Source organism: Schistocerca nitens, chromosome 5, assembly GCF_023898315.1.
Source record: "Schistocerca nitens isolate TAMUIC-IGC-003100 chromosome 5, iqSchNite1.1, whole genome shotgun sequence".
Classification (NCBI taxonomy): domain Eukaryota; kingdom Metazoa; phylum Arthropoda; class Insecta; order Orthoptera; family Acrididae; genus Schistocerca; species Schistocerca nitens.
Window position 1 is genome coordinate 870,478,844 of NC_064618.1, and position 14,434 is coordinate 870,493,277.

Here is a 14,434-nt window from a genome sequence, read left to right on the forward strand (position 1 = left end):
AGAGGCACTGCAGCCAATATCAGGCTGTTAGCTAAAGCACTCGTGTCGGTTGTCTGCTGCCATAGCCCATTAATGCCAAATTTCACCACACGATCCTAATGGATACATTTGTCGCACGTCCGACACTGATTTCTTCGGTTATTTCACACAGTGTTGCTTATCTGTTAGAACTGACAGTTACATCTACGTCTACATACATACTCTGCAATCCACCATACGGTGCGTGGCGGAGGGTACCTCGTACCACAACTAGCATCTTCTCTCCCTGTTCCACTCCCAAACAGAACGAGGGCAAAATGACTGCCTATACGCCTCTGTACGAGCCTTAATCTCTCTTATCTTATCTTTGTGGGCTTTCAGCAAAATATAAGTTGGCAGCAGTAAAATTGTACTGCAGTCAGCCTCAAATGCTGGTTCTCTCCTTTCCTCCAGACTCCCACCCAAGTTCCTGAAGCATTTCCGTAACACTCGCAGCCTGCCTCTGAATTGCTTCTATGCCCTCCCTCAATCCGACCTGATAGGGATCCCAAACGCTCAAGCAGTACTCAAGAAAAGGTCGTATTAGTGTTTTATAAGAGGTCTCCTTTACAGATGAACAACATCTTCCCAACATTCCCCACAACTGCCATTACATGCTTTTCCCACTTCATATCGCTCTGCAATGTTACGCCCAAATATTTAATCGACGTGACTGTGTGAAGCACTACACTACTAATGGAGTATTCAAATTTTTACGGGATTCTTTTTCCTATTCGTCTGCATTAATTTACATTCATCTATATATAGAGTTAGCTGCCATTCTTTACACCAACCACAAATCCTCATCTTGTATCCTCCTACAGTCATTCGACTACGACACCTTCCTGTACACCACGCCATCATCAGCAAACAACCGCACATTGCTATCCACCCTATCCAAAAGATCATTTATGTAGATAGAAAACAACAGCGGACCTACCACACTTCCCTGGGGCACTCCAGATGATACCCTCACCTCCGAAGAACACTCACCATCGAGGACAACGTACTAGGTTCCATTACTTAAGAAGTCTACGAGGCACTCACATACTTGGGAACCAATCCCATATGCTCGTACCTTTGTTAAGAGTCTGCAGTGGGGCACCGAGTCAAATGCTTTCCGGAAGTCAAGGAATATGGCATCTGTCTGCTACCCTTCATCCATGGTTCACAAGATATCATGTGAAAAAAGGGCGAGTTGCGTTTCGCAGGAGCGATGCTTTCTAAAGCCGTGCTGATGCATGGACAGCAACTTCTCTGTTTCAAGGAAATTCATTATATTCGAACTGAGAATATGTTCGAGAATCCTGCAACAAACCGATGTTAAGGATATTGGTCTGTAATTTTGAGGATCCGTCCTTCTACCCTTCTTATATACAGGCATCACCTGCGCTTTTTTCCAGTCACTTGGGACTTTACATTGGGCAAGAGATTCGCGATAAATGCAAGCTAAGTAAGGAGCCAATGCAGTAGAGTACTCTCTGTAAAACGAATTGGAATCCCATCAGGACCTGGCAATTTATTTATTTTCAACCCATTCAGCCGCTTCACAACCCCAGGGATGTCTATCACTATGTCCTCCATACGGGAATCTGTACGAGACTCAAACGGCGGTATGTTTGTACGCTCCTCCTGCGTGAAAGATTTCTCAAATGCTAAATTTAAAATTTCAGCTTTCGTTTTGCTGTCTTCCATTGCCACGCCAGACTGACCAGTGAGTGACTGGATGGAAGCCTTCGACCCGCTTACAGATTTTACGTAAGACCAGAATTTCCTTGGGTTTTCAGCAAGATCTTTTGCTGAGGTATGACGGTGGTAGTGGCTGTATGGTTCACGCATTGCTCTTTTTACAGCAGCACGAATCTCTACTAACTTTTGCCTGTCCTCATTCTCCCGATCTTTCTTGTGCAACTGTCTTTGCTTCCTGAGCATTCTCCGAATTGCACTGTTAAATCATGGTGGGTCTTTTCCGTCGGTAACCCACTTTTTTGGCACATACTTCTCCAATGCGTGATTTACAATGTGTTTAAAATTTGCCCATAATTCTTCCACGTCCACAGAAGTAAATGAAGCCGATTCATTTACTAAGTGGGGTGCTAACAACTGCTTATCTGCTCTTTCTAGTAAGAACTCTCTCCTAGCCTTCTTGACCGACTTTTTAACTTTCGTAACCTTACTCGTAATGACAACATCATGATCACTAATACCTGTCTCAATACTGACATGGTCGATGAGGTCTTGTCTGTTCGTGGCTACCAGATCTAAAATATTTCCATAAGGCATTGGCTGTTGATTTAGCTGCTCAAGACAGTTTTCGGAAGTGTTCAAAAGTAATTCACACGATGGCTTGTCTGTACCACCCGTTATGAATCCATAGACATCCCAGTCTATACTAGGTAGGTTGAAGTCGCCTCCGACTAATATAGCATGATCCGGATACTTCTGCGATACAGAGTGTAGACTCCCTTTGAATGGTTCCAGAACTGTCACGGTGGAACCCTACTATGCAAATGCCGCTGCTCTCAGGTGTTATGTGAAGGCCGTCAGCTATTGCGTTGTCTGTGGTGAGTGGTAATGCCTGAAATTTGGTGTTCTCGGCACACTCTTTGACACTGTGGACTGCAGCATATTGAATTTCCAAGCAATTTGCAAAATGGAATGTCCCATGCATATAGCTCGAACTACCGCAAGTCTCTTAAGTGTGGCCATAATCACTTTGAAAATCTTTCCATGCCAGTCAACTGATAAGAAATGATATTTTTGACGAATGCCTTACTGGCCAGAAGCTTTATTTGTGACGATCTTTTTGTTATGCCTATCTGTGAATCAGCATCTCCGCTATATGGTGAATAGCAACTTTCCTTTTCATAATATTGTTACATTTCATCCTGGATTTTCCATTCTTTGTGTATGTGCATATCACTATACCTGAACTTTTGTCACTTCAGTGTATTTAGTATTAAGGCCCACAACTTGTCAAATTTCAATCGTCCTCCTTGTCTAAGAAAGTCAGTTATGTACTTTTGAATTTCTATGGCCTTTCTATACATATTAACATGGTAATGCTAGATCTTGATAAAAGCACAGTATCAAAGGAATTTTGTGCTTCCGTGGTGCCTGTGCATAATCTGCTACTGCTGATTTATCTCTATTGCCCCGACGACAACTGCTTCTGTTACTTAAGGTGTGTTTTAAATGTTGGTTTTTGTAGTTCCTATGTACTCATGACAGAAGTGCAAGGGATTTTACATACCCTTGTTGTGGCAAGGAGCGGGCTCCGGTCCTCTGCAGTATTCAAATATTTGCGCAGCTTTCTTGTTGGTTTAAACATCAGCAGAATAATCATGAAACAGTATTGATGCACTGGCCATGGGATTGTGCAGTTGGGTGCCTCTTGTGTGTGAATATGTGTACTATTGTCAGAAAAAGAGTTAATGTGACTACTGTATTTTGTTATACGTCTTTGCTCCATGCATCGATCTGCTATGGATGAGTGAGGTTTCCTCATTTTATGTAAAACTGAAGTGTGTTCTCTTTTACTATTTATTCATATAGTGACGATTGTAAGCACCACTTGTAATATTGATTTTCTCTTATTTAGATTGGTTAACATTGAATATTTACTTTTTTTGTACCTTCACAAACAGGTTTGCAGCCTGCTTAAGATAGGCATACAAGCTTCATAGTTGCCAATAACACTCTTAATACACGAAATAATATTGATGAAGCAAACACTTGACACAAATATTTCTTGTACTTTTGTCCTAATGCAGAAACTTGGACTCAGTTTTTTATTTTTCCTACTAATTTATGCATTTACCGTATGATATTTCTCACTTGAACAGTAGTTTTAAGAGTGTGTTACATTTTCCAGGGAGGGGTGGGGTGGGGGGGGGGGAGAGAGAGAGAGAGAGAGAGAGAGAGAGAGAGAGAGAGAGAGAGAGAGAGAGAGAGAGAGAGAGGGAGAGAGAGAGGGGTTACATTTTCCAGGGAGGGGTGGGGTGGGGTGGGGGGTGTGGGCGGTGGGGGGGGAGAGGGAGTTGGAGAGGGAGAGGGAGAGGGAGAGGGAGAGGGAGAGGGAGAGGGAGAGGGAGAGGGAGAGGGAGAGGGAGAGGGAGAGAGAGAGAGAGAGATGCACCATGAAGGAATTATTCGAATTGGACAGGAATCTGTAGATGTGATGTCCACATACAGACAAACAAATGATTACTGTTTCAGAGTTTCAGAAAGGTTAATGATTCATTCAAGAGAAACAGCTTCACTGATTTCTTAAGTCAGTAATGCGTTAGTGCACCTCTGACCCTTATGCAAGCAGTTATTCAGCTCGGCATTGAGAGTTATTGGATGTCCTCCTGCAGGATGTCATGTCAAATTCTGTCCAATTTGTGTGTTAGATCATCAAAACCCAAGATGGTTGAAGGGTCTTGCCCATGATGCTCTGAATGTTCTCAATTCAGGAGAGATCCAGAGATATTGCTGGCCAAGCTAGTAGTTGGCAAGCATGAAGACATGCAATACAAACAGCCTTTGGCCTGGAATCTCATTGATTGGAGTAGAATTGTCTTCAGTGGTGAGTCTCACTTTGAACTGAGCCCCAAGACATGTTTGGAGGCAACCCAGAAAGTGGTGGGATACCAACCTGTCCACCAATACACCTCAACATCCAGGAGTGATGGCAAGCCATTCTGGTCTTACATTTCAGCAATATAATGGCTGCCTGCACATGGAAAGAGCTTCTTCTGCTTGTCTTTGTGCTTGCCAAACACTTCCTTGGCCACTGAGGTTGCCAGACTCCCCCCACCCCTTGCCAATTGGACAGAATTTGGTACAATATCATTCAGACATCCAACTCTATCAATCAACACCCAGCCGAGTAACTCCTTGAATAGGTACCAGAGGTAGACCAATGACTTGCTCAATCCGTGAAGCTCTCTCTGAATTTTTCCAAAATTGTAATAATTTATTTGTCTGTACATGTACATCACACATACAAATTTCTGTCTCATTCAGATAGATCCTTGCTGGTGTGTGTGTGTGTGTGTGTGTGTGTGTGTGTGGTTTTCCCCACATCTTAGAGTGTATGTTCTATGTTATTTATGTACATACAATCAATTTGCTTGTTAGGATAGGCCATCTCATAACCTTCGATCATTCAACTTTATGTTTTGCCATAATTCATTTTGCAAATGAAACTGTATTAAATCAAACTGCTTTTTATTAAGAATGATTATTAGCAAGGTTACACGACTTCATCCTATCTAGCGATTTGTTTGACAATTTTTTTATTTCTTATACTAATATATATTACGTCATTTCTGTACATTATTAAGAACGCTACTTGGGTTGCAATGCAATAACATTTACTGCTAGTTGCTTTACTTTAGACTAACATGACCCCTCATTAGTACTTTCAGTTCTTTTGGAACATTCGTTCACATTGTTTTCTGAATTTTTTATATCTGTATAATTTTGATTGATTCACTTAATATTGTGTACATATTGGTTATACTAAGGCAACTTAATACGACTCACACAGCAGTACTGCCCGCGAGCTCACTTTTGCGTATGATGTATGCGTGCCTGTACGCTTGTCATGCATATCAGTTACGATAAAAATTTAAATGGCAGTGACTACAATATTAATTACAATGAAATGAAAAACCTTAGCTGCTTACAGGCTTTGACATACGTCAACGGGGACAGATGAAAATGTGAGTCCCTTCTGGGGCTCGAACCTGGGATCTCCTGCTTACATGGCACACAATTTATCCATCTGAGCAACCGAGGACATAGAGGATAGTGCGCCTGCAGGGATTTATCTCTGGCACGCTTCTCGCGAAACCCACATTCTCAACGTATTGTCCCGCACTACATTTGTAGTGCCCCCACCCATTATACTCATTACTTGCGGCGCGTTGCCGATTCCCGTAAGAGTTTGTGCACTGTTTGTGCATCTTCTTCTTCTTCATCATCTTCTTCTGCGTGAATGCACAAACAGTGCCCGAACTCTTACAGGACTTGGCAACGTGTCACGAGTAATAGGTATAATTGGCGGGGGCAATACGAATGAAGTGCGGGACATGTTGAGAATGTGGGTTTAGTGGTAGGCGTGCCAGAGATAAATCCCTGCAGTAGCACTATCCTCTGTGTCCTCAGGGGCTCAGATGGATAGAGCGTCTGCCATGTAAGCAGGAGATCCCGGGTTTGAGTCCAGGTCGGGGCTCACATTTTAATCTGTCCCTGTTGACTTACGTCAATGCCTGTAAGCAGCTAAGGGTTTTCATTTCATTGTAATTTCATTCTAACGAGCTGCATGGTCACCAATGGATGGTATCTGTTCTCTCATACATGCCTGAAAGAACAGGTACCAGATGCTGTAACTCACCAAATGAAAGCGTTGGTATGTTGATATAGACACACACACACACACACACACACACACACACACACACACACACACAAAATTCAAGCTTTCGCAACCCACAGTTGCTTCTTCAGGAAAGAGGGAAGGAGAGCGAAAGACGAAAGGATGTGGGTTTTAAGGGAGAGGGTAAGGAGTCATTCCTATCCCGGGAGCGGAAAGACTTACCTTAGGGGGAAATATCATGTGCTACATACTAATAAATCAGCAAATTTATTATTTAATATGCCCACTGTTTTCAGAGTATTGGCAGAAAGGAATTTTGTTTCTCTTCTATTGACTTTCCTGTATAAAAAAAGAAACTAGCATGTACTTCTTGCAGATAATTCATAGGGCTTTATCACAAACTTTGCTGCTTTTTGAGACAGGTAGCTTTTTTTTTTTTTTTTTTTTAAAAAAAAAGGCTCCATTTCCTTAATGTATGATTCATCCCCAGGCAGTTTTCCTCACAGTTTCCAAAACTAAGGAATCTACAAACCACTCTGAGTCTGTCTTATTACAATGTCTGGTGAACGAACAGGAGTGCATACAATTTGATACTTGCTGAAACAGGAATTATGGGCAGTTACTGAGTAATTCCCATCAACATTTTGTTGTTGTTGTGGTCTTCAGTCCTGAGACTGGTTTGATGCAGCTCTCCATGCTACTCTATCCTGTGCAAGCTTCTTCATCTCCCAGTACCTACTGCAACCTACATCCTTCTGAATCTGCTTAGTGTATTCATCTCTTGGTCTCCCCCTACGATTTTTACCCTCCACGCTGCCCTCCAATACTAAATTTGTGATCCCTTGATGCCTCAGAACATGTCCTACCAACCGATCCCTTCTTCTGGTCAAGTTGTACCACAAACTCCTCTTCTCCCCAATCCTATTCAGTACCTCCTCATTAGTTATGTGATCTACCCATCTAATCTTCAGCATTCTTCTGTAGCACCACATTTCGAAAGCTTCTATTCTCTTCTTGTCCAAAGTATTTACCGTCCATGTTTCACTTCCATACATGGCTACACTCCATACAAATACTTTCAGAAATGACTTCCTGACATTTAAATCTATACTCGATGTTAACAAATTTCTCTTCTTCAGAAACGCTTTCCTTGCCATTGCCAGTCTACATTTTATATCCTCTCTACTTCGACCATCATCAGTTATTTTGCTCCCCAAATAGCAAAACTCCTTTACTACTTTAAGTGTCTCATTTCCTAATCTAATACCCTCAGCATCACCCGATTTAATTTGACTACATTCCATTAGCCTCGTTTTGCTTTTGTTGATGTTCATCTTATATCCTCCCTTCAAGACACCATCCATTCCGTTCAACTGCTCTTCCAAGTCCTTTGCTGTCTCTGACAGAATTACAATGTCATCGGCGAACCTCAAAGTTTTTATTTCTTCTCCATGGATTTTAATACCTACTCCGAATTTTTCTTTTGTTTCCTTTACTGCTTGCTCAATATACAGATTGAATAACATCGGGGAGAGGCTACAACCCTGTCTTACTCCCTTCCCAACCACTGCTTCCCTTTCATGTCCCTCGACTCTTATAACTGCCATCTGGTTTCTGTACAAATTGTAAATAGCCTTTCGCTCCCTGTATTTTACCCCTGCCACCTTCAGAATTTGAAAGAGAGTATTCCAGTCAACATTGTCAAAAGCTTTCTCTAAGTCTACAAATGCTAGAAACGTAGGTTTGCCTTTCCTTAATCTTCCTTCTAAGATAAGTCGTAAGGTCAGTATTGCCTCACGTGTTCCAGTATTTCTACGGAATCCAAACTGATCTTCCCCGAGGTCGGCTTCTACTAGTTTTTCCATTCGTCTGTAAAGAATTCGTGTTAGTATTTTGCAGCTGTGGCTTATTAAACTGATTGTTCGGTAATTCTCACATCTGTCAACACCTGCTTTCTTTGGGATTGGAATTATTATATTCTTCTTGAAGTCTGAGGGTATTTCGCCTGTTTCATACATCTTGCTCACCAAATGGTAGAGTTTTGTCAGGACTGGCTCTCCCAAGGCCGTCAGTAGTTCCAATGGAATGTTGTCTACTCCGGGGGCCTTGTTTCGACTCAGGTCTTTCAGTGCTCTGTCAAACTCTTCACGCAGTATCGTATCTCCCATTTCATCTTCATCTACATCCTCTTCCATTTCCATAATATTGTCCTCAAGTACATCGCCCTTGTATAGACCCTCTATATACTCCTTCCACCTTTCTGCTTTCCCTTCTTTGCTTAGAACTGGGTTTCCATCTGAGCTCTTGATGTTCATACAAGTGGTTCTCTTATCTCCAAAGGTCTCTTTAATTTTCCTGTAGGCAGTATCTATCTTACCCCTAGTGAGATAAGCCTCTACATCCTTACATTTGTGCTCTAGCCATCCCTGCTTAGCCATTTTGCACTTCCTGTCGATCTCATTTTTGAGACGTTTGTATTCCTTTTTGCCTGCTTCATTTACTGCATTTTTATATTTTCTCCTTTCATCAATTAAATTCAATATTTCTTCTGTTACCCAAGGATTTCTACTAGCCCTCGTCTTTTTACCTACTTGATCCTCTGCTGCCTTCACTACTTCATCCCTCAAAACTACCCATTCTTCTTCTACTGTATTTCTTTCCCCCATTCCTGTCAATTGTTCCCTTATGCTCTCCCTGAAACTCTCTACAACCTCTGGTTTAGTCAGTTTATCCAGGTCCCATCTCCTTAAATTCCCACCTTTTTGCAGTTTCTTCAGTTTTAATCTACAGGTCATAACCAATAGATTGTGGTCAGAGGCCACATCTGCCCCTGGAAATGTCTTACAATTTAGAACCTGGTTCCTAAATCTCTGTCTTACCATAATATAATCTATCTGATACCTTTTAGTATCTCCAGGGTTCTTCCATGTATACAACCTTCTTTCATGATTCTTAAACCAAGTGTTAGCTATGATTAATTTGTGCTCCGTGCAAAATTCTACAAGGCGGCTTCCTCTTTCATTTCTTAGCCCCAATCCATATTCACCTACTACGTTTCCTTCTCTCCCTTTTCCTACACTCAAATTCCAGTCACCCATGACTATTAAATTTTCGTCTCCCTTCACTATCTGAATAATTTCTTTTATTTCATCATACATTTCTTCAATTTCTTCGTCATCTGCAGAGCTAGTTGGCATATAAACTTGTACTACTGTAGTAAATGTGGGCTTCGTATCTATCTTGGCCACAATAATGCGTTCACTATGCTGTTTGTAGTAGCTTACCCGCGTCCCTATTTTCCTATTCATTATTAAGCCTACTCCTGCATTACCCCTATTTGACTTTGTGTTTATAACCCTGTAGTCACCTGACCAGAAGTCTTGTTCCTCCTGCCACCGAACTTCACTAATTCCCACTATATCTAACTTTAACCTATCCATTTCCCTTTTCAAATTTTCTAACCTACCTGCCCGATTAAGGGATCTGACATTCCACGCTCCGATCCGTAGAACGCCAGGTTTCTTTCTCCTGATAACGACATCCTCTTGAGTAGTCCCCGCCCGGAGATCCGAATGGGGGACTATTTTACCTCCGGAATATTTTACCCAAGAGGACGCCATCATCATTTAATCATACAGTAAAGCTGCATGCCCTCGGGAAAAATTACGGCCATAGTTTCCCCTTGCTTTCAGCCGTTCGCAGTACCAGCACAGCAAGGCCGTTTTGGTTATTGTTACAAGGCCAGATCAGTCAATCATCCAGACTGTTGCCCCTGCAACTACTGAAAAGGCTGCTGCCCCTCTTCAGGAACCACACGTTTGTCTGGCCTCTCAACAGATACCCCTCCGTTGTGGTTGTACCTACGGTACGGCTATCTGTATCGCTGAGGCACGCAAGCCTCCCCACCAACGGCAAGGTCCATGGTTCATGGGGGTGGCAACATTTGCAGTGCAAAAATTATGTGAAGCTCATCTACATTAACATCCCTCCATTTATCAAGCGTTGGACACTATTTCATATCAGTCTGTTTCTGAATAAAATCTGCAACATAAAGCCTCACTGACACTGGATGCCTACACCTCGTAATATTGTGGCATGTGACAGTGCTGCCGACTCGTGCAACATAGACAACATTGTGCATCATGTTGCAAACTGCTACTGTGACATTTTCTGTGCAGTAGCACTAAATTCAAAAATGTAAAGTAGTCCGATGAAAAGTATATGGAGTTTGCAGAGGACTACAAACAATCTGAGGTGCTGCAGAATGTACATGAAAGCAATTATAAAAATAACTTAATAAAAAGAGATGTTATATGGAACCGCTGTTCAAAATATGACACTGGCAAGAGCACTGTGAAGGAGATGAAGGATAAGTATCTGGACGTCGTGAACACACCCGACACAAATTTAAAAAACAAGTAAATACACCAACAAAAGTAAAAAAGGGACAGCTAACTAGATGGAGAGTAATGCTCGAGCTGAAGAAGCCTATAATATATTAAAAAGTGCTACTGCCAGAGACAAGTGGAGTACATATGGTGAACACATTGGGAATGAACAAAGGAAACTCCCCCAACAACTCAAACTTATGTGAAGCACATATTCACAAATGTGCTGCTCAGACCAGTGTTGTAGGATGTGAGAAGCAACCTACTAGCCACAGATCAAATGTTGCATTAAACCTTCCTTCAGAAGATACCAGTACCTGTGACATTGTTGATGTGGACGAGACAAATGAGATTTAATTCAAATACCAACAACCACATGAGAGATCCAACATTTTCTGAAAATTAAAGAATAATTGTTACTAGATAAATAGAATGTTATATGAAGATTATTCTTAGTTGAGCTTAGAAGTTTTGTAAACATGAAAAAAGATAAGAGAGATAAAGATAATTGCATATAGTTAACTTTATATAATTGTTCAACAATGATGAAATAGCTTCACACACTTCTCGTCGTATGAGGGAAATAGCAGTATATGAAACACTGAATAAGAACATCACTGATTTTTACAAATCCCCTGTAGCTAGAAATCATGTGGTAGCTAGTTGAATTCTTGGGGAAATATTGTCTTTGTAATTGGTACCTTTCTTTAGAATAAGATGGTTGTTTGCTGTCTTACATAATTAGGTTTTCTTGGACGTTCTTGTAAAATTACACAATATGCAACATCATTTGCTGCTAGATACCTAAGTATACTAATCCATGGGCCTTCTTTAAATATTCTCCTATTCTGCCATCGTTTACTTTTCCACTGATTTTCATTTCCATTGTAGACTGCTGCAATCACCTGACTGCCCATTCTCCTGCAAGACCAATTCAGGGTGGAAAAAATTCTGTTGTTTTGGTGTAAATTAACATGCCACATGCAAGATGTTGTCTTTTGTAGCATGCTACTAGACAATGCATGGCACATTTACACAGTGTGCCACAGTGTTGCAAGAAATTGCCCCGGTGTAAATGAGACTTGACAACTACGCTTTTTGTTTCAAACTTAATGCTACAAGTTTTTTCTCTGAAATATAGCTTGAGTGTTGCTGGTGCAGAATTTACTCTTTCATAGATCCACATTTACCAATAAAATTGTGTCCTTAAAAACACCTATGGGCTGTCAGTTTTTTTCCCTACTTGCATTCTACTAGCTTTTGCAGATGTCCACTGCCATAACATATTTGTTCTCATCTTCACTCTGCATCATTTCTACTTTGCTTCTCTCAGTCTTAGTGTCACCATTACAGTCTAAAGTGATTTTTGCCATCATGTACACTAACATTTTGATTCACTGAGAATAGCCCTTTGACATAGGAGTACATGAAGTTCTGGGCAGCATTGTTTGACCTCCGAGTCGTGTTCTGATACTGAGATACAAAGGGATTTCTCCTGACACCAACTTTCTGATGAAGATCTTAATGGTGTGTCAGCACTTTTATTCCTATGTACAGCTGATGAAGCTGTTAACAGGTGGCACAGCAATATCATACTACTTGTGAGATTGTAAGTGAAGAGTGTGTGATGAAGATACTGCCACAGCAGATTTCACATCCCACGATTGTATCCTCAGGTTCCCAGCTTGAGGGACTAATGCTCACATGTTACAACTACTACTTCTCTATATGCACACCTTTCAATAAATGAAAACTAATTCAATAAATGTTACTAGAAAGTAAATCTATCAGTGTATTAGTGTACATTATAAAGGTACAACAGAAAACAAATATAACAAGAAACCCAATGCATGGTATTTTCAAAAATACGAATTTATATAAAACAACATCCACAATTGTACACATGTTTTGTGTCATATACATAAATCTCATTATTTTCCAGAAATACAAAGGTACATGAAAAATTTATGTGGCTAGTATTTATCAACAAGACTAAAGCCTTACAAAGACTGTACAAAATGAATCACAAATCACACGGCTATTTCTCAATGACTATTCCAATCCAGGACAAAGTACTGAATATCACAATGTATACAACAAAACTGATGTGTATTTTTATCATCTAAAATCATGTAAACACAGTAGCAGCACAGATCTGCAGAATATTGGTACAGTATGTATAAATTACACCGGTACAAAACTATTTTAAAAATAAGGCATTCATTCGCCTTCCACATAAATGGAATTCATGCTTATTTAGTTCATTGTATCATTTGGTGGGATACTGGAATTGACTGATTTTATGTTTCATATCTGACACAGTGGCAAAGACTTCACAATTTATAATACCATATTCCTACAAATAAGGTACTTGGAAAGAATGTGTGTTTAAAGATCATCAGTCTGTCATAAAATTTCAGTAACATTAAAGCTGTACAAAGTATTCATAAAAATAATATGTACAAGTAAATGAATCATTTACAGACAAGGCTAAGATAATAACAAAAATAAATTATAACATTCAATATTTCACACTATTCAATAAAATAACTTCCATGTGCTCACAATCAATTACTATATTTACAGCGCATTGGACAGTCGATTTAGTTTTGACTGGGTGAAGCGTAGCACATCCACTAGATTCTGTGTGTTTGGCTTGCTGTATAGGAATGTGAGGCACTTGGACATAAGGTCTGCTGCTCTTGTAATGGTTATTCTCCTGGAAGAAAACATCACAAATATTGAAAGCAAAATTACTGAAGAAACTTGTAATGAAACAATACTGCTACAATAAAGAACATGCAAAATTACCATCAGCCTCATATCATCAAGTGGCTTTCGGAGTATTGATAAAGACTATATAGTAGCATTAGAATTACAAGAGACAGTCAGAAAACTGTTCCCAACTATTTACTCAGTAAAATATTTAATCATATTTAATAAAGTGGCTACTAGCTTAGGGGCAACATTTCTATTTTACACCACTTTGGTGGCCTGCATGTAAATTTCACTGCTGTTAATAATCAGGCAGCTTTTCATTTTGCATTGCAAGACTGACTGAACCCTATTCCAGACTAAGCCAGCACAGAAAAAATTGAGGTGGTCCTTGGGAATCGAACATGGGATCTCTGCATTAGTAGCCAGTGATGCTGACCACTACACCATAGAAGTTGTTAACAACAACAACAACAACAACAACAATAAACACTGGACCAACAAGATTACAAGCAACCATGGCTCGAATGAGGAACAACAATAGTACCAGAGGCAGTAACCAATCCACTCATCAACAGACGGCAACCAGGAACTCTGATTCTGAGGGACCTGGACTTGCATGATTACAGAGAAAGTTGGCATTCTCTGGCAAACTTCCACAAAAAATTCCTACATTTCTCGGAAACTTCAACAAAAACACACTGATCCAAGCACGAAAACAGCACAACCTAACATTAGAGCTTGATAAACAAAAGATCATGCTACTCGCAATGCAGGAAACAATGCATAACAGACAAAGACACAATGGATATGAAAACTATTCAATTTTCAAAAGCAAGACACAAAAATGAACTGCCAGGGGTGCTCTGCTTCTGGGCATGGCCTTCATGGTACACAAGAAGATAATCAATTCAATCAGAGAAGTCACCCTCATAAACAACAGGCT

The 14,434-nt window shown here is 40.5% G+C and overlaps 1 protein-coding gene across 1 annotated transcript in view; it reads right to left on the bottom strand.

Moving 5' to 3' along the window:
- Positions 1–12,624: 12,624 nt before the first annotated feature.
- Positions 12,625–14,434, bottom strand: part of LOC126259768 (nuclear pore complex protein Nup155) — a 267,502-nt gene continuing 265,692 nt past the window's right edge. The window contains exon 26 of the mRNA XM_049956773.1: positions 12,625–13,492. Coding sequence (XP_049812730.1) covers positions 13,354–13,492 — 139 coding nt within the window. The 3' untranslated portion in view covers positions 12,625–13,353. The remainder of the gene's footprint in view (positions 13,493–14,434) is intronic.